The following is a 20,987-nucleotide window of genomic DNA, read 5'->3' on the forward strand; positions in this document are numbered from 1 at the left end:
TTTTTAAAGAAGGTAGACTGGTGCCTCAGTAGAAGGCAATTGGTAGATGGGGGCCTCTATTTTTAAAGAAGGTATACGCAATTGGTAGACTGAAGCCTCTATTTTTAAAGAAGGTAGACCGGTGCCTCCTAAGTTTTGTATACTTTATTATTTTTATTATTATTGACCATGCCCATTCAGTCACCTGACCACCAAGCCACACCCACCAATTAAGTCATGCCCACAGAACCGGTAGGGAAAATTTTTAGATTTCACCCCTGGGTGAACAACCGCAATGCTAAGTGCTGGGATTGCCATTATAAGTCATTGTGGTCATGTGATATATCACTTGATGACTACCAACTTAACAATAGAAATTCCAATCCCATTGTGATCATAAACTGAGGACTACTTGCATGAAGTGCTGTGTGACTTTTCAGATTCGGCCTTCAGAAAATGCTGGAGTAAGAAGAGAATATTTGTATCACATTGGTCTTCTGTAGGAAAGCAATAATACTATAGTTACAACTTATTATCACTTCTGACCAAATAAGCAGCTTAGATTTTCAACAAAATGCTTGTTTCTATGGACTGCTGTGAAATTTACTATTAGCATTTTATTGTTCAGCCATTTTATTTTACAGAAAAATACCTAGAGATTGAAAACAATGGAGATGAAAATTTGAAGTGGTTTTTGACTTCTTTTGCACCACCGTATGTCAAGGTTAGTTTAAAAAAAATCTTGCTTTCAAAGATTAGGACAAGAAAATTTTATAGAAGAAAAATTTCTACATAAATTCTAATAAAGAAATAATCTGTTCATTTAAGCAATTTGTTTTGTGTTTTTACCGGTCTTTTCAGCCATTCTCTGCAACTATTTATTAAAGAAGGTTTATACAAAGCATAATGTAGGTTAACATGCTTTTCATTCTTCAGTTAAAAAACTAGTTAATCAGGATATAAAAACTACTGTAATTACAGCTATTGCTAACTTACATGCTGCTTATGTAGAAGTTTGGATCAAATCAGAAAGTGAAATCGTTTGTATTAAATCTTATATTTCATATTATTGCAGAAAACAATTTCATATTTCATTCAATAATCTTGATTGCTTTAATAAGAAAGTATTTTCTTACATACAAGAAAAGTTTGTTAAATACCATATGTAGAAAATCTGTTATATCACCAGAAGAGCAGGTGTGGATAGAATGTTTTGTAAAGCTCTATTTAATAAAAACCTGCTTTTTATTTTAAGAAAACACTTCAGAATTCACTAGGCAACCCATGATCCACCTTGTCATTGTTTCAGAGATATTTTCTTAATGGATAAGCAGATTGGCCATGGGTGGACAAAAAAGCACTGGGAGGAGGAGTGAATTCTGACTTCCAGGCGGTTTCCCCCTTGATTTTGCCTGTGGGAAGCTGGCAGGGAGTGTTGGAAATCCCATCACCAGACTGCAGTGGTGGGGCGCAGCTGCACAGCTACTATTTTGCCAACACAATCCTTGATATGTCATTCTTATGGGAGTAGTGGATCCTGGATTTTGGGTACATTCTTTAAAATAGCTCATTTGAGGTACTTTGATTAAAAAATTGTTGCCCTATGACTGATTCACCCTGTCAAAAGTTACAAAAAGACAAACATAGATTTAATGCTTTTGAAAATGTGCTAATTAAAGGCAGTATATATCAGGTTTAAAACTATCAGCTTTAGTTTGTTCACATACATTGTCATATGAAATTCATTTGTTGAGTCAAGAAATGATAGATGTACTTTTAGTGAAAACTTGAAATAATTTTAGGTGTTTCATTCTAACAGTATTGATAAACAAGAAAAACAATGTTCACATAATGGTTACACCATGAAATCAATATATTACTGAAACTCATCATCTCTGGTCAATCAAAAGTAATGTAATTAAAATTATTTAAACACTGCTTCATATAACTAGTGTTGATTAATAATTGTTTAATTTTAGGATGTTGATGAAAGTGGAGATGTTTACAGAGCTACATATGCTGCTTTCCAATGTTCCTATCTTTCAGGTACCCTTGAAATTTGTGGAAAAGAAAAAGTAAGTCACTATTTGATCATGTTCATAGTAATTCATTGCATTTTTAGCTGATTTTACTTTAAAGGAAGAGAAGATGTCCCAAACTCCTAGGTTATAATTGATAAAACTGTTCCTCAAGACAGGTTGTTGTGGAAACTTCTATTTTGAAAATAAATCAAGCATATCAGTAAGATTTTATTTTTTTTATAGAATTTTTTTTTCTTTTTTTCAAACAAACAAAGCATTTTATCTGAACAGAGAATTGACCGAGTCAAAAAACTTGTACAGTTTATAACATCCCCAAACACAACTTATATATTTCAATTTCTGCCATAACACTCTTTCTCTGCTTTTTTATTTTATTTTCCTTCTGCTTCTTATCTAATATATAAACAATATTACCATTTGCCCTAACCCCAAACCTTACATTATTATAAATTTATTTTCTCTCATTTCCTTTTTCAGTTTACAACCCTTTAATTTAAAGACAATCCTTTCCTCCTTAATTCCTAATTTCCTATTATAATTTAATATTTTATCAGATAGACCAATTTATCTTTTCTTATTTCTTGCTTTTATTATTTTAGCATTTTATCACTAGAAATATATTTCTTTAAATTTATTTTTCAGATCTCCTTCAATAATCCAAATCAGTTATAATCAAATTTGCAATTCCTCTCTTCCATTGACTTCCCTTCTTGATAGATAATTCTCAATATTCTAATGTTCATAAACAAAATATTTCTTTAAATTCATTTTTCATATTTCCTTTTTCAAATACAAAACACTATTTTAATCTCTCAATTGTAATAATATCCAATTTGCACTTCATCATCTTTTCCATTTATCTTCAAAGACAAAATTCTTTAAATTTATTTTTTTCATCTCCTTTATCAAATATCAGACATCATCTTAATTTCTTCATAGTAAAGTATAATCCAAAAAACATTATCTTAATCTCTTCATAATAAAGAATAATCAAATCCAATATTGCACTCAACAATATCAATCCTAACACAAATCACTTATGACTATAAGCATTACTTTCACTAAATTCAATTATTACAATCATAAATATTGATATTCAAATAATTTTAAACATATAACATATTTTCTTAAATATGTTCATCTTTTTCAAATATTACCCATATTAATCAATTACCCATATTAATCATAATACAATTCATATGTAAATATATTTCCCAACCTTATTTCTATTAATTATCCCTTTTAACCCTTTTCTTTTGGTCCCTCCTGCACTCCACTTCTTAAGATTTTTCTCTCTTCATCCCATTCTCTCTTTTTTCTTTTTTTTTCTTTTTAAAAGTATAACTTTTCTTCTGTTTCTTTTCTCTGATTTTTAAATCTCTGAATTCCCCTCCAATTTCCCTTTTCCTCTTTTTTATTTCCCCAGTGTTAATCCCAGTGTCCTCCTTAAAACTTCCCACGGCTTTTTGTAAATCAAGGTTGCTTAAAAAAAAAGAATTTTTTCCAGCTCACAAATTAATTGTTGTAGTTCTTGTTTTCCACCAACAGATGTCTCTCTCCACAATACCAATCAACCCAACCCACAATACCAATCAACGAAATAGCAAAGTAATCAATTTGTGTGTTAAATCCACATTACAAATATTCCCCAATTTCCTTCTTCTTCTTAATATTATATTTCCCAAATTCAAGTTTAAAATCCAAGTCCAACTCCAATTGTAAATCTTTTTTTTTACACTTTTCTTTGTACGCTTTTCTTTGTTTTTCCTTCAATGTTCAAAATTTTTAAAGTTATTTCCAATCTTCTTACACAACTACTTTCTTTCAGGGTTTTTGTCTTATAATACGTTAATTTTCTCACTCCTGTTCAAATCCAAATAGCAAACTCCATTCTGGGCAAGTGCTTTAGCTTCCGCTTTGTCCGACTCCCGCCATTAACATTCCCTGATGCCAATTAGCTGTTGTTTCCTCGCCAGGGACATCTTTTCAAAAAAATTCCAAAAGTTCTTTTTTACCTGTGAGTTGGCCAGTCACTCACCCAGTATTAGTACTCCATCCAAATCACCACTCCTGCTCAAAACTTATTCCGGTTGCCCCAGCTTCATGATGGCTGCCATGGCCACTGCCCCTGTCACCAGTTTGAAGAGTTTTCTCCGACCTCCGAGGAACTTGCCTGTTCCTCTTGGTCTTCCGAGGTGCCTCTCCTTCTTCCCCGTCCCTACCGGACGGATCGGTCCAAAGACACCCCAACAGCGGTTTGTCAGCCTGGATTTTCTCAAGGCTCGTCATAGCCCTCTATTTCCACACTGTCTCGCCGCAACACTTTCAGTCTCTCTAAAAGATTTTATTAGTTGGTCCTAAATATATGAACTTGTCAGCCCAGGTTCATGACCCAAGTGCCGTGCGAAGAGGTGAGCTCCTGTTACTTCCTCGGCTAAGAAACGGACATGAGCACTGGCTCCCTAGAGTCAGAAACGACTGGACAGGGGAAACCTTTACCTTATACGAAAGCATTGTTCTTTGAGTACATTGCACAAAATGAATGCTTTGTGTTGGAATAATTTCCAATTATTCTGAAGTAGTTGCTGTTCCAGTATCTTTACCTTTATGCATTCAGGAAAGATACTTTTCTTGCCTTTTAACTTCACATTCTGGGTGAATCTTGTTATTAGGGGCTATAGAGAGCCAGATTTGATTGAGATAGAGAATTGGACAAAGTGCGATTAGTTACAAACAGGAATTAAGATTAGGTACAAATCTTAAAGCAACTATGTTTTTAAGTTGACATGACTAAGCTCTGCAGCTGATGTGCAAACCCTGGACAAGATGTGCTTAGTTTAAGGTGTTTCCAATAGATGCTCTTTGCCTTAAGGGTCATCTGCCATCCATTATTAGCAAGATTAATTTTAATTTTGTTACCCTTAACATATATTGTAGCAATTCTGGCAGTTGAGCAGAAAAGAATGGTGAAATACATGACCAAGATACCAGGTTTTTTGTTTGTTTTTTTATTTTCAAAAATTTACCAAAAGTTCATTTTCATTCTCTTGTTTTCAGAGGATAGTTATATTCTAAAGTCCTTGGTCCATACAAAAAATTCTGTTCCTTTTTCTCTATGGCATGTTTTCCTTTTCTTGATTCAAACAGTGAAGAGTATTTTCTACACAAATTTGTAAGGAAGGAAGTGGAACAGGTCAGAGGCATAAGACAAGGCAGTAGGACAGCTCCTTCTGGGAAATTAGGCTGTTGCCATCTTATTGCCTACAGTTAGTTTCATCTCCCTGCTCCCCCTTCCACCGCCATCCCAACTGAACCATTTCTGTGTATCTTTCATAGTGACCACTAGGTGATAGTAAAGAACAACAGATGCAGCTTTTATGCCAAATGGCTCCCAAATGGCTGCGGAAAAAATTCCTAAACAAAGTGGACACACATAAACACACACACACACACAGAGTGGCAGCCCAGACTGAAGCCCAGATCCTCAGCCATAGAAACTTACTAAGGAATTCATTGTCTCTCAGCCCAAACTACCTTATAGGGTTGTTGTCAGTTAATTTCCTCTGAGATCCTAAAATGGAAAGGCGAGATAAACTCTTAACATTAAATTACTTTTTCTTCAATGTTAGCTATATGCTCTAGGCATTATTTATTTGTTAAATATATATGCCTCCTGACCCTCCACCTATGGTTCATAGCTTAGCATGTCTACTAAAGTCATCCAATTGCAGCTATGTAAGCAAACTGCTTAAACAAATTAGTCTGGAGTGTTGGCAGAGAAGAGGAACTGTGTTCTCCTCCATACATATGAGACTTGTACTAAAATCTGTATTCATTAATGCCTGTGGATCTTGTTGCATGATGGAAAAGAGAATAGCAATACTACACTAAAGACCATAATATTTCTCTGCAAATATTATTGACACATGTCACTACTGCTGTGCAAGCTTCACTGGCTGCCTTTTGGCTTCCTCATGGAGTCAAGGTGCTAGTTATTACTTTTAAAGCCCTTTTATGGCATAAGACTTGGTTACTGAGGTTTCTGCTTACCCAGTGTGTTTGGACCGAGTTGATGAATTCCAGATCCCTTCATTAAATGTCATTTTATGAGACCTAATCAGTGTACCTTCTCTTCTCCCATGGTCTGGAATAACATCCCCCCAGAGATATAGACAACTTATTGTCTCTTGAGGGTCCAAAAAGCCTTTAAAACCTGCCTTGGTCTCAGGCCTGGGGTTAATATGTTGTTGTGGACAGTGTAGGTGTGGTTGGTTTTAATGGTTGCTTTTAGTCCAGACTGTCTTGCTTCATTTTCTTTATGTTTTTAATTGTTTTAATTATTAATTATATTTTCTAAGCCACCCATAGTTCATTGGGTGAACATATTTAAACAATAAGTTTTGCAATGTGGCTTTTTTTTTTAAATAAAATCATGTCATAATGTTCAAATATAGTTCATTCTATTAATTCAAGTTTGGTCAAATAGTCATACATTCATGATTTTCTAATTTTTTAATAGATTATAGTGTCGTTTCTACCTAGAGACAAAGGGCACTATTCTCAGTTTTGGGATCTTGAGTGTCATCCATTGCATGAGCCTCATTTGACAGACAAATATAGACTTCAGTTTTGTGGAATGGTAAGATATGAATGATGTAGTTATTTTTTGTTTGAATTAGAGTCATGATTATAACATTCTTTTTACATAGAATTGAAGAAGAAGAAAAATACCCCTACGGTAAACAATTTGTATGTTTATGTATAATTGCTTTCTGATTAAAGCCTTAAAATGAACTATTTAAATGTAATATTTTTGTGAAATCTTACGTTATATACTTTGTAAAATATCAGCGTTTGATAAAATACTAGCACTTATCTCTTACATCTTGTCCTACACTCTAGCAAGTATAATGACACTAACCTTAGTATGAAAGTATCAGCTTTAAGAAGTAGTTTTGGTTTACTTAATTTCTGTACAATAGAATTAGTTGGTTGATTCGGTTTCTGCATAATTAATGGATAAAAAAGCATAGCACTTCTCTAATTAATTTTTTTTTTGTAATTTATATATTGTAACAGAGTATCCTAAGCAGTAAACAGTTAAAAAACAAAGTATCCACATCATCATTGGTAAAAATCAATATTCGAGATGTATCACAAAGAAGAGAATACCTCAGTATATTTGATCACAACATATGGTATGTAAATTGGATGATTTATAAAATACATTTCTGCATATTCATTCTAAAGAAAGTAAATTCTCAATGTTTTAAATATACATTCTATTTAGTAGTATTTTATGAGATCTACAAACTGCTATTTAATAAAATAGATTTGCCATAGATTTGCCTTGTTCAAGGATTTGATTTTTAGTGTGATGTGTGATCTATTATTTTGATTCATGAATCCCGATTTATGGTATAACATTATATACAAGCCAAGCTACTACAAACCATGGTTAAATACGGCTTAGCATGATGATAAAATATAAATGGTGCTTTTCAGTCATGCTTCTCTAAAAATCAAAGTTTATTAAGTGTAATCCCAAACTGATTTTTTCCCCCAGGTAATAAATTTACCAGAACAAAGATCAATCTTCTTATCAGAAACAATAATATTTTACATTCAGAACGTGAGATGCAAAACTATGAAGTAGTCTACATTTAAATACTCTTTACTCAACTAAACATCTTAGTATTGTTCAAGAATTGGGGAAAAACACAGTTTTATTTTGCGAGCATGAAAAATAATAAAACAGGAATATTTTTAGTAGAATTTTTTCTTTTTTTTAAACCAGGAAAGGGGTATATGCCCAAGAAGATGTCTATACATTTCCTGCAACTAAGGTTGGTGAATCAAGTACATTGAAAATCAGCATGAAGAATTATTCTATGTCTTCCTGCCAGGTATATTGACTTCTAAGCATTGCTTCAAGTTGCATTTGATAAATCTTCACACTAACATACCTAACATTTAATATTTGTATTTGTGTTAAAGTTATTTCGATCATTTCTTTTGCTAATTTACTTTCCAGTAGAACGTAATAATTATTAAAATCAGAAACCATATTAAATGTAAATCCTAATATTGAAATACATATCATAATTTGTAGGCCAAGCTTAGCTATTATATATTTTTTTCTCCGTGGAACCTGCATATGGCTGTTTTAAATGAAATTTATGTCTCATGAGGTATTATATACTTGCTGGGTAATGAATAAAATAACTCAAATATTTTAAACAATTATTAAATTACAGCTCAACTTTAGAAGTCCTGGAGAGCCTTTTTATATTAAGCATTCCCATTATAATTTGAGGTGAGTGAAAATGATTTTTTTTCTTAAGACAGTTGGTAGGAGGCATATAGATATTCCTTTCCTTTCTTTATAATTGGTCATTTTATGACTGTTTGAGGTTAAGATGGCCATGGAGCAGTTACTTTATGGCCCATGAAGCGGATAGGATGGTTGTGCCTACAGAGGGGGAGGTGGTACAACGAACTACATTGAAGCATCAGTTTTGCAGGAAGAGAACATACATTCCAAGGACAGGTACAAGACAAAAAAACAACATAACCTATATCTGGATCAGAGACAGAGAGTTAGGATAGCCACTTCCTATAATCTCTCAGGGTAAATCCATTATGGTGGGGGGAATATAGGGTAATCTGGCAAGATTCTGGTGTGAACAAATAAAGAACTGAACTTTGGCTGGATTTTTCTATGTGGTTCTTGAGCTGGGTTTGACAGTATCCCCAGCTTTAATAAACTGATACACTTCCCCCCCCCCCAAATCATATGACTGCATGCCGGGCAGATCAGCTTTATGACTAGTTGTCGTGTTCCGTGAGCACTAATGTACATCTACCAGATTCACAATATTTATTAATATCTCATCTTTATTATTGTTATAATAACTCAAGGTGATGAATATATCCAACCCACCTTTTTCCTCCTATTTTCCCCACAACAACAACTTGTGAGGTGAGTTGGGCTAAGAGTGAGTGACTGGCCCAAGGTCACCCAGTTTCCTTTCATAGCTAAGGTGGGACTTGAGCTCAGTCTCTTACTTTCTAGTTCTTTAACTAAACCACAGGTGTCAAACTCATGGTGTCACATTGCTGTCATGTGACGTTTTGCGATGTTTTTTCTTTTGCAGAGCTGAGGTGGGCTTGGCCTATGCTTGACACATCCAGCCTGCAGGCCACCAGTTTGACACCCTGCACTAGACCAAACTGGACTAAAAATGTCCATTCAAATGAATTGATTTGCATAATGATTACAGCATTCACTTAATGACTAGCATTTGCTTAACAATTACTGTGAAAAGGCTAAAAAAATAACGGTCATATTATTATTAAATAACAGTCTAGTCATATGGGTGCTTTGATTTACAACTGCAATAACCATAATTGACCATAATTACAGGTTCAGTTACAGTCATAAGATGAGATATATCTGTGTTGTAGGTGTATATATCTGGAGGTTCTTGTTTGCTGTAGCTTTAGCTTGGTTTAATTGCTTCCAAAATTCCAGTGGTTTTAGATTTTTTATAATAAAAAGCATTATTAGTTTCCTTTATTGTTAAACATTTTAATATTAGTAATAATCTGGAATAGATTTTGCATCAACAGAATGAAAGTCATAAGAGAGATGGGTACCTGAACAGTTTACATACTTGTAAAAATGAAAGTTTACAAAATACTTTACTGTTTTATCCTTTAATCTGTAAAAGATTCAAAATGAGCCACAATAGTCTTCCATAGATTAGTCAGTGAGAGAATCACTGTTTATAATATGGGGGTGTGCAACCTGCAGCTTTGATCACTACAAAAGTTTTCCTACTGATTAACTTCATCACTTGGCTAGCATGACTTCTATTATTGATTCTGTAATCAAATGCCATCAAATAAATTGATCCCTGTTTCATTCTTCATCCTTGTGCTCCTACTTAAGTCACTGGGAAGGAGGAGCACAGAGGGCTGGTTATATGTACATTAGTGAAAATGAATGCATTTAAATGTTTCTATATTAAACTTTGGAATGAAAAAACTGGTAACCTATGGCCTATGGCAGCAGCAAATAATCCTTTTCCATTCATAGATTCACATTTTCAACATAATTATTTGGGTCACTGAGACCAGCAGATGAATATACCTGGTGTATAACAATATCACAGAGTAAATGGAACTGAAGCATTGAAAAAAGGGAAAGTTTGCTGCCAAAATTTGGCAGGACAGTCTGGGAATATGTTTGGTGCCCCTTGTGACCCACAGATTGCTTACTCTGTATTAGGTATTACAGTTTCTTTTTAGCTTATTTGATTGCCCTAGGCACCCTTAGCAATAGCACTTAGGCTTATATACTGTTTCACAGTGCTTTATAGCCCTCTCTAAGTGGTTCACTTAGTGGCCAACATATTGCCCTCAACAATCTGGGACCTCATTTCATCAACCTTGGAAGATGGAAAGCTGAGTCAATCCTGAGCCAGTGAGGATTGAACCTTTCGCAGTCAGCAGAATTAGCCTGCAATACTGCATTCTAATCACTGTGCCACCACGGTTCAGTTCTTGTCAGACATGTAAGATTGTCTTGAATAGTGTTGATGTTTTAGAAGAAATGATTGTCATTATAAACTAAAGGGTAGTCCTTGCTTAAAAATCACTTGTTCAGTCACAGTTCTAAGTTGTGATAGCATTGAATGAGTGGCACTTACAACTAATCCTAAAAATTCAAGCCATTGCACAACTCTAACTGTGATAATGGTGCTTTGTAACTAGTTCGTACTTTTGAAAGTTGCAGCACCCTGTGGTCATATGATTGCCATTTGTGCCTTTCCTGCTGTCTAACCCGTAAACAAAATCAATGCAGAAGCCAGCAGGGAAAGTTGCAAGTCACTCCGGTAGGTGCCTCTAGCCTCCCTCCATTTATATAGTGAGGTATTCTGCTTCTCCCATCTTCTCTGTATTCGCTTGGCTCCCTTCTTCCTCTGGCCTCCTTTCATGTGGCATAATGGCCTCCTTCCCTTGCCCCACATCATTCCTATGGTCTTGCATGGTGCCCTTTTTTATTCAGCCTGCTTTTGCCTATGCACAGTCTACACCTTCCCCCCAACTCCGTAGCAACACCACAGTCTTTACCTCAGATTCCCACTGGTTCCCACACAACAGTTGTGTGTCCTCGAGTTACTACAGCAACTGGGTCTGCAGTTATCACTAAGAGTTAGCAATCACATGACAACTCTTTACAATCATATTGTTCAGTGATGGCAATCCTAGTTACAACTGCCTCATACCCCAAGGACTACTTGTATACAACTGTAATCATATAGATAGTTTCTGTTTCCTCTCCAGAATAACACAACCAGCTGACAAGCTGTAATAAGAAAATACTCTGCTGGTAATAGAGCTCCAGAACTTTCTTTTTCTCAATCTAAATAAGTTGAAGCAGTCAGTTAAATGCTTATCTAATTCTTATACATTTTCTCTCGCAGATGTCACCACTACTGCAATTTACCAGTCCAATTCAAACCAAGGTCCTCAGGCATTTTCAAATGCTTACTGGTGGTTGAAACTGATAAAAGTGGAACTCTTACTATTCAACTAATTGGTGAGGGTTTGGCAGAAAAATAGTTAAATATATTGTTAACCATGTACACTATGAGTAAATTATTAAATTTCCATTTTTGTATACAAAATAAATTTATAGGTAACTCAAGTATTTGTAAATTTTAATAAAATAAATTTAGTAATGTATGCTATCATGGAACCAGTGCACTTTTGCTGTTGAAAGCAGCAATGTAAGTAACTTGTTTTGATTATGACTTCTCAAATGACAATGTATGAGTTCATTTTTTTTAAAAAAATAAAGCGTTTTTTAAAAATTTCCCTTTTATTGTGTTTATTGCTAAGTCTCCTTTATATCTCCTATATGAATATTTTGTATCTAATAAAATCAAACTCTATAACTTTCAACTGTATTGTTGAAAGTTGCTACCAAAGTTATATGTCCACACCTGATTTGCTCATTACTGCAGTACAAGTTCCCATAATATGGCCTTAGGCCAGATGGCAATGGTGTTATTAAATCTCCTCTAGGAATGTTAAAGATTGAATTGGAATTTGTATGTTTAAAAGTGGCAAAGGTTTTGTGAATGTTTTCAATTAAATTATTTCTTTCAGATGGACTAAAAATGATACCATTGTTACAAAGCATTTATAATACAGTAACCGTCTCAAGGGCAGGCAAATTGTTCTGGATATTTTCATGAATGAAGGTTAAATCTGTCCAGAAGTTGAGTAATATATAATGGTTCCAAGTGGTAGACCACTTGATTCCAGCTGATTGAGAACAGTAAATTAATTGTGTGACCTGTGTTGAAACTCTTGGCAGTCAATACTGTGTAACAGATCATTGACTATTGTAATAATGAGTATTGGTGCTACAGTCTCTACTACTGATATACAGGTTATAAGAAATCTCTGTTTGATTGTTCTGTTTGGATCTAGCTGCAGTTTATGTGTATTATGTTTCCTAGAAGTGTTGCTAGACTTTTATTAAATAAGCTATAGATGTATCAGCAGGTTTCCCACCATCTTCCTGCCCAGATACTATTTTCAGCAGCACCCAGTCTGCTACTTACAGAATAGAATAGAATAGATAGAATAGAATTTTTTATTGGCCAAGTGTGATTGGACACACAAGGAATTTGTCTTTCCTTAATTCCAATATGGAATTAACAGTAATTCACCCCTCATCTCTTTAAGAAGAGACATTATATTCTTCTCAGTCTCTGTGTTGCCTTGGAGGGGAAGATGGTGGCAGGACTTTCTTGGGTGCCATCCAAGCAATTAAAAACAGACTTTCTTGGATATCAAACCAGAAGATAATCATTTCTGCTTTGAGTAGCAGCACTAAACAGTTTGTTGGGATAACAACATGTCAGTGAGTGAGAGCATATTTCAATCTCTGTCTGACTGCAACAGCATCTCAGCCAGGTGTCTCCTAAGTAAACCTGAAGGATTTAGGTGCAGTGAAGAACGCTGGCTTCACTATGGGGAATAGAGAGGAGGGAATTAGGCCACCCTGCCAAGGACTGCTACCTCTATGCAGCTGTTTGAGAATCTGCTTCTTTGCATGACAGAAAAACTAAGAGCCACAAAAAGAGCCATTGTAAGTGTGTTCAGGTTTGCACTCAACCATAATCCTATTTTTAGATGGTTTTTAAAACAAAAGGCAAGGATTTTATATTTTCAAATGTAAAGCTAAACTTTTATAATTGGATATGTTAAGCCCTGTTGAATTTTGTGAATTTTATTTCTGAGAGGTATGCAGGAGATTGCGCTGGAGATATTTTTTTTATCCTTGGTAGGCAACTTTGGAGTACCTCCAGATGCTTGGGGCTCATGCCTTCATAATACCCATCTCTGCATTGTGTTACAAGAGATCAACCAGTAATATAAGCTCCAAAAAGTAGTACATAGCTGTGACCCCTTTTTTTCTTCTTTCCCAATCCATAATATGAGTATGAGGTAGTTAAAACACTGATTTTTTCCCCTCTTCAGCAAAGAGCTTGTGTGGATTTTAGCTGCACTAATAGCACTGGAAATGTTCTTTGTTCCTTGAGGAAACTTGAAAGTTCTCTGGCAAAGACACTATGAAGTTGGAAGGAGCTCTCCGGAACATAGTTGGGAATCAAGTCTTCAAACTCTTTGTGTTAATTTGTATGATTTCCAAATTGGAATGCTGAGGGCCATATTGAGTCTTTAATAAACAGTAGGTTCATTAGGTAAGTAATTGTAAGAAAATAGTCCTCTGTAATGAAATAAAATCAGCAGGAGGGTTACTAGGCTACTTCCTTTCTTACCTTCCTTTCACATGTCCTATAGGGTAGCGGTAGGTAATACTCATCCTGCATAGAATTCTCTCTCTTTGTGAACATTCTGTCACCAGTCAAAGCTGTCCAGTATGTCATGTTGTATTGTGTTTGTGTCAGAGAAATAAAAAGAGATTAGAAGGCTACAAAGAACTGAGAATAGGGGAGTAAATAGTGTTTAGGAGGAGGAAAAAAGTTAAAGAAACTTTTATCAAAAGGTCTGTTACAGCTGGAACAAGATGTTTGTGAAAGAGATCGTTGGGTGTTCTCTGTAACTTGCTTGATACTAGAAATATTCAAATGCTTATTTTGTATTGCTAGATAATACATTCACCAGATAATACAATCCTTTCAGAACATGTAAGATTTATGCCAGGAAATGTTAGGGATAGTTTTATAACACCCACAAGGAATATTTGCACTCAATGAAGTCCCTAAAATGCATTTTCACAAAAGTTTCCTTGGAAAATCCATCCAAGCCTTTAATGAGAAACATCAATTTCTTATTGGTTCAGATTCCTTCTGAATATTTTTCTCTTGTTTCTGGGCTATGGACATTGCATAGACAGAATAGAATGATTAGAGCCTCATCACTGGACACAGAGTACCTGTTCTTTTGTAGTTCGCAGTTATCATTTATCAGAAAAAAATGTCCATTTGCTTATCTCTCATCTTACATATTTGAATGAAAGGCAACTTAAATAAAGTTTTCAATGAAAAATTCCCACAGACATAATACATTCCCATATGTATCTAATAAAGCATTACAAAGTACTTATGCATCATTCAGATAAACTGTTTTCTCTAGGTGTGTCAATAAGAGAAACAGATAACATATTTGTTCCATATTTGTAGCAAATAATTTCCTCAGTGCTCTTACTAATCTCTGAAGTGCATTTGAAAGATTATTTCCCACTAAGTGGGAGCCACCTGTACCTGAATGGAGACCAGTTGTGGAGTACTTGTAAATATTGAAGTCAGGATGTTGCCATAACAATATACAAACCAGCAGTGCATAGCAAAACTCATAAATAGCTAGGATCATCTTGCTCATAACCCAATGCATATACTGTACAGGTAGTCTTCAATGTACAACCATAATTGAACCCAAAATTCATGTTGAGTGAGAAATTTGTTAAGTGAATTTTGCCCCATTTTACAACTTTTTTGACAAATTTGTTAAGTGATTCACTGCAGTTGTTAAATTGGTGACATGGTTGTTAAGTGAATCTGGTTTCCCCATTGAGTTTTCTTGTCAGAAGATCACAAAAGGGGCTCACATGACTCTGGGACACTGCAACCATCATAAATGTGAGTTGTCAAGCATCCAAATTAAATCATGTGACCATAGGGATGATATAATGGTCATAAGTGTGAAAAATGGTCATAACTCACTTTTTCAGTGCCCTTGTAACTTCGAACAGTCACAAAATGAACTCTTGTAATTCGAGGATTACCTGTTGTTATCTAGACTACACTGGGATCAGTGGGAATGCACATTTCACTTCAAACAAGGGCGCAAGCCAGTTTATTATTATTATTATTAATAATAATAATAATAATAATAATAATAATAATAATAATAATAATAATAATAATAATATAATTTAATTTTTATACCGCCCTTCTCCCAAAGGACTCAGGGCGGTTAACAGCCAGATAAAATACAATACAATACAATAAAATCACTATTAAAAAACTTATTCAATATGGCCAATAAAATTAAATTATAAAATACATATTATAAAATAAAACCCCATTTAAAATCCAGTTTAAAAACCCCTTTTTATGCCAGTCCTGCTCGGAAGAATGAATACGTCTTCAGCTCGTGGGGAAAGGTCCGGAGGTCAGGAAGTTGTCGAAGTCCTGGGGGAAGCTCATTCCAGAGGGTAGGTGCCCCCACAGAGAAGGCTCTCCCCCTGGGGGTCACCAGCCGACACTGTTTGGCTGACGGCACCCTGAGGAGACCCTCTCTATGGGAGCGCACCAGTCGGTGGGAGGCATGTGGTAACAGAAGGCGGTCCCGAAGATATCCCGGTCCTAAGCCATGGAGCGCTTTAAAGGTGGTAACCAGCACCTTGAAGTGCACCCGGAAGACCACAGGCAGCCAGTGCAGCCTGCGCAGGATAAGTGTTATATGAGAGCCACGAGTGGCTCCCTCTATCATCCGTGCAGCTGCATTCTGGACCAACTGGAGCCTCCAGGTGCTCCTCAAGGGGAGCCCCATGTAGAGAGCATTGCAGTAGTCCAGGCGAGAAGTGACGAGGGCATAGGGAATCCCAGTCTAGAAAGGGGCGCAACTGGCGAACCAGGCGTACCTGGTAAAAAGCTCTCCTGGAGACGGTCGCCAAATGATCTTCAAAAGACAACCGTCCATCCAGGAGAACGCCTAGATTGCGCACCCTCTCCATTGGGGCCAATGATTCGCCTCCAACAGTCAGCAGTGGTTGCAGCTGACTGTACCGGGATGCCGGCATCCACAGCCACTCAGTCTTGGAGGGGTTGAGCCTGAGCCTGTTTCTCCCCATCCAGACCTGCACGGCCTCCAAACACCGAGACAACACTTTGACAGCTTCATTGGGGTGGTCAGGGGTGGAAATGTACAGCTGGGTGTCATCCGCGTACAGTTGATAACTTACCCCAAAACCACTGATGACTTCACCCAACGGCTTCATGTAGATGTTGAACAGGAGAGGCGAGAGAACCGACCCCTGTGGCACCCCACACAGGAGGCGCCTTGCGGTCGATCTCTGCCCCCCTGCCAACACCGTCTGCGATCGGTTGGAGAGATAGGATGAGAACCACCAAAAAACGGTGCCTCCCACTTCTAAACTCCCCAACCATCACAGTAGGATACCATGGTCGATGGTATCAAAAGCCGCTGAGAGATCTAGGATGACCAGGGCAGAGGAATAACCCCTGTCCCGAGCCCTCCAGAGGTCATCCACCAACGCGATCAAAGCTATCTCCGTGCTGTACCCGGATCGGAAACCGGACTGGAACGGGTCTAGATAGACAGATTCATCCAGGTACTGGGGTAACTGATGTGCCACCACACTCTCAACAACCTTCGCCACAAAGCGAAGGTTGGAGACTGGACGATAATTACCCAAAACAGCTGGGTCCAGGGAGGGCTTCTTGAGGAGGGGCCTCACCACCGCCTCTTTCAAGGCGGTGGGAACAACACCCTCCCTCAAAGAAGTGTTAACAATTCCCTGGAGCCAGCCTCGTGTAACCTCCCGGGTGGCCAGCACCAACCAGGAGGGATACGGGTCCAATAAACATGTGGTGGCATTCAGCTGCCCCAGCAACCCGTCCATGTCCTCAGGAGCCACAGGCTCAAACTCCTCCCAGATGGTCTGAACAAGACTAGCCTCCGTCACCTTGCCTGAAACTACCCAATTTTGGTCCAAACCGTTCCGGAGCTGAGCGATTTTATCGTACAGAGACTTACTAAAATCCTCAGCACAACCCTGTAAGGGATCATCGCGGCCCTCCTGATGAAGGAGAGAGCGAGTCACCCTAAACAAGGAGGCCGGGCGGTTATCTGCCGACGCAATGAGGGTAGAAACATAGGCCCGCTTGGCCTCCCTCAATGCCACCAGGTAGGTCTGAATATAAGACCTAACTAGTGTTCGGTCAGCTTCAGAACGGCTGGACCCCCAAGCACTCTCTAGGTGTCTTTTCCAGTGTTTCATCTCCCTCAGCTCCTCGGAAAACCAGGGAGCCAGTTGAGACCTACGCCGGGTCAGAGGCCGCAAAGGCACGACACGGTCCAAAGCACCCGCCGCGGCCCGTTCCCAGGTCGCGACAAGCTCCTCGGCCGAGCCGTGGGCCAGATCACTGGGGAGCGGCCCAAGCTCTGTCAGGAACCTCTCTGGGTCCATCAGTCACCTGGGACGGAACCAACGCATTGGCCCCGTCTCCCTGCGGTGTTGAGCGGCGGTCCAAAAGTCCAGACAAAGGAGAGAATGTTTAAATGCCATGTCAGTGTTAGCTTTTTTTTCCCATGTGGTCCATGTTCACCACTGAATCTCATAGATAGTTGGGTCTAAATGTCTCTGATTGTCTATCATATGGGTCTGTCAGTAGATGTTGGATTATTCAGGTATGTATCTCACCCTACATCTATGGGATATACTTACATCCAAGTAATTCTCATACTACTAGGATAATATTTAAATAATATCCAAACTGGGATAAAATGAATCTTAATGTAAAAAAAAATACAGAATGATTCTATTTTTGCCAGTATGCTGGCTGGGGAATTCTAAGAGTTAAAGTGCATATACGGTATCTTAAAAGTTGTCAAATTTGAAAAACACTGATGTAGTTATTTGCCACAATTTAATGTTAATTAATCTTGATTTATTTTCTCAGTAGATTATACCTACTTTTCTGAAAGCTTTGTAAAATATGGAAGTTCAATAGCCAAATAGACACTCATATATAATACTATATTTGCTGCATTTTGTCCAAATTACCTGCATTCTGAGCCAAACATTTCCACAAATGGCATTTGCCAGGTTTCAATTTCATATATTTTCAGTGCAAAAGCTGCCTTTTAAAAAGTGCCTCTGTTGTTATTTCAAATTGTTTTATTTTATTATTACTTTTTTTAGCTCCTGGTGACAAGCGCCATTTGAACTTTAGAACCACCCACACTTTCAATGCAGTAGTGTGAATAGGCTTCAAAATTCCTTTGGATTTTCCAATCTTTTGTACTCTGATATGGTTTACACAGACAAAAGACTACAGGAGTTCCATTTATCCACTTAATAGTTAAAAGACAAAGGGTGGGAGAGCTGGGTGGGAGAGAGAGAGAGACTTAAACTGAAGTGCCCTCTTACAAGTGTATTAAAACCCATTTTGTTTACTCGCAACTTCCAAAATGCCTTAGGCAGCTTATCATGCCATCTTAGCAAATTACTCATTTTGGGCACAAGCCCTGCTCCTAACAGTCACACAATACCCAACACAAAATCTGACATTTTAATCACTCGAATCACATGTAGATAAATTATCTGTACTCCTTAGTATGTATAATGGCCTGTCAAAGCATAGCTGGTGAATATTTATCAGTGCTTTGGTGAAAGAATCCCATGATTTGAAAAAGTGAACTGAGTTGGGAACTAGCTGTTACTGCCTACAATCTAATTAGAAATTCAGACAGTGATAGAAATGTTGCTACTTCTGTTTTCTAGTTGACTATAATAAGGCTAGCACTTTCAATTTTTAAAAAATATACTATTCAATTATCTTTTTGTAATTATCTTACTTGCAGTCTATTCAGTACTACAATAAGTTTATAGTGTAGTAACTATTTAAAAAAGCAGTGCAGGTTAACAATGTAATAACAATGTAATAAGATAAAAGACACTATATTAGGTAAGATAAGTTCATTGCTCCTTTGATTAACATTCCTTTGGTGTTTTTATTGTATTAATATTAAAATTGTGTCAACTTTCAACATCACCTTAATTGTGCTCACTCGTTCATAGAACTTTTCTATACTTTTCTAGACTGAAAAACGACTACATCTTCCAATTAATTGCCACATGAAGATGAGACTATTAACTGCTTTTAGTAAACTAAAAGCAGTAAGCACGTGGGACCCATCAGTCTCCCTATGTCATCTGACATGGTGACAATTTTATTACTGAGGAGCAGTCTTATAAGTCTGGGAGATGGATTGGAAATATGTATTATACCCCACCATGTATGGTATATCATTTTAATTGAGTACCTACCCATAGTATGTTCTTAATATTCCAAATGTTCATACCATCTTGTAAATTTGTGTCCTTTATTTAGAATTGCTGTACATGTAACCATTGTTTAAGTAATCGATCTGGGAAGAATAAATTACATAGTCAATAAATAATTTTTAAAAATTACGGAGTATACATGAAGGATTGTGTCAATAATTGACAAGAGACTTTCTTTATTCCTGGTGATGAACATTTTTATAAGAGCTCATGGGATGCAGCCAAGCCCCCAAATTCTGACCTGAGGCAAGATAATACAAAATCGTGGCATGGTGTTTGATTAGAACCTTCCCGATCAATCCTGAACATCAATAAAGTGCTTGATTATGGAACTCTGGAACACTATAATGGCTAACATCATTATAGTATAGTACCAGCAAAACACACACACTTTGCAACTTATTTCTCCATATTATATTGAGGTAGAATATAACAGAGGTTTTTCCAATTCTTCCTCTGTATCTGAGTATCACTGCAATGGCAATATTTCAGGCATTCTGACTGGACTTCCAACTAGATCAAATAATCCTTGTATGCTCCTTGCTTTGTTTGTACCTCTCAAAACTGGAAACAGTAATAACAGTTCTCAGGCTGCATTTAACATATTAGGAAGATCTATAGCATTTTTGTTGTATTATACAATGTGTTGGTAATCAGTAACCTTTCTAATGTTCATAAAAATGATAAGTAGAAATAAATCTTTTTTCTATACTGAAGAAGAGCTTTCTTAGTAAAATTCATTTTTTTTTCACAGGTCAGTAATCCAGCCTAAATAAAACTGATTAAGAACTTAGTCTACTGAACAAGTCTTTGATGTCTCTACATTTCTTTAGTATAATGTACTAGAAGCTGGTTTCAGTAGATGGCAGCATCTGGCTGGTCTCAGAGACTAACCTAACTCTGGTTAGTAAGTGAATTGATGACTTCCAGATCTTGACTGGAGTAGTTGACTGGAAAGCTAAACAGCGTCCTAGAAGAAGGCAGTGGCAAACCATTTCTCTACAGTATTATTGCTAACTTGTCCATGCATCTCATCTTAATAGTTCATTTTATGCTAGATTGGTATCACCAATGTGTTTGCTGCTGCAATTCCTACAATGTTTGAGCAGCCTAGCCAAAATTTTTACTTGGCTTGGAATACTAACCTAAATGACAGCAATGCAGGAATTATGTAATCAGTGATATGAAGTAAATGCCCACCTCTGAGTGATTTAAAAAAAAAAAATTCCCCTCCCCTAACCTTAAATTAGAATACTAGATGGACCAGCTTTGGGTTGGAAATTATGTCCATTTTTTGGCAGTGTGTTTATATATTGTTGGTCTTT

The 20,987-nt window shown here is 36.8% G+C and overlaps 1 protein-coding gene across 5 annotated transcripts in view; it reads left to right on the top strand.

Moving 5' to 3' along the window:
• The window catches only part of CEP192 (centrosomal protein 192), a 58,524-nt gene extending 46,639 nt beyond the window's left edge, over nucleotides 1–11,885 (top strand). For all 5 annotated transcript variants that reach the window (XM_058176764.1, XM_058176763.1, XM_058176762.1 and 2 more), the window contains 7 exons: nucleotides 624–703; nucleotides 1,959–2,054; nucleotides 6,541–6,660; nucleotides 7,101–7,219; nucleotides 7,819–7,927; nucleotides 8,279–8,337; nucleotides 11,513–11,885. In XM_058176764.1, the coding sequence (XP_058032747.1) occupies nucleotides 624–703; nucleotides 1,959–2,054; nucleotides 6,541–6,660; nucleotides 7,101–7,219; nucleotides 7,819–7,927; nucleotides 8,279–8,337; nucleotides 11,513–11,651 (722 nt within the window). In that variant the 3' untranslated portion in view covers nucleotides 11,652–11,885. The remainder of the gene's footprint in view (nucleotides 1–623; nucleotides 704–1,958; nucleotides 2,055–6,540; nucleotides 6,661–7,100; nucleotides 7,220–7,818; nucleotides 7,928–8,278; nucleotides 8,338–11,512) is intronic.
• The last annotated feature ends 9,102 nt before the right edge of the window (nucleotides 11,886–20,987 follow it).

The sequence above is a fragment of the Ahaetulla prasina genome, chromosome 3, assembly GCF_028640845.1.
Source record: "Ahaetulla prasina isolate Xishuangbanna chromosome 3, ASM2864084v1, whole genome shotgun sequence".
Classification (NCBI taxonomy): domain Eukaryota; kingdom Metazoa; phylum Chordata; class Lepidosauria; order Squamata; family Colubridae; genus Ahaetulla; species Ahaetulla prasina.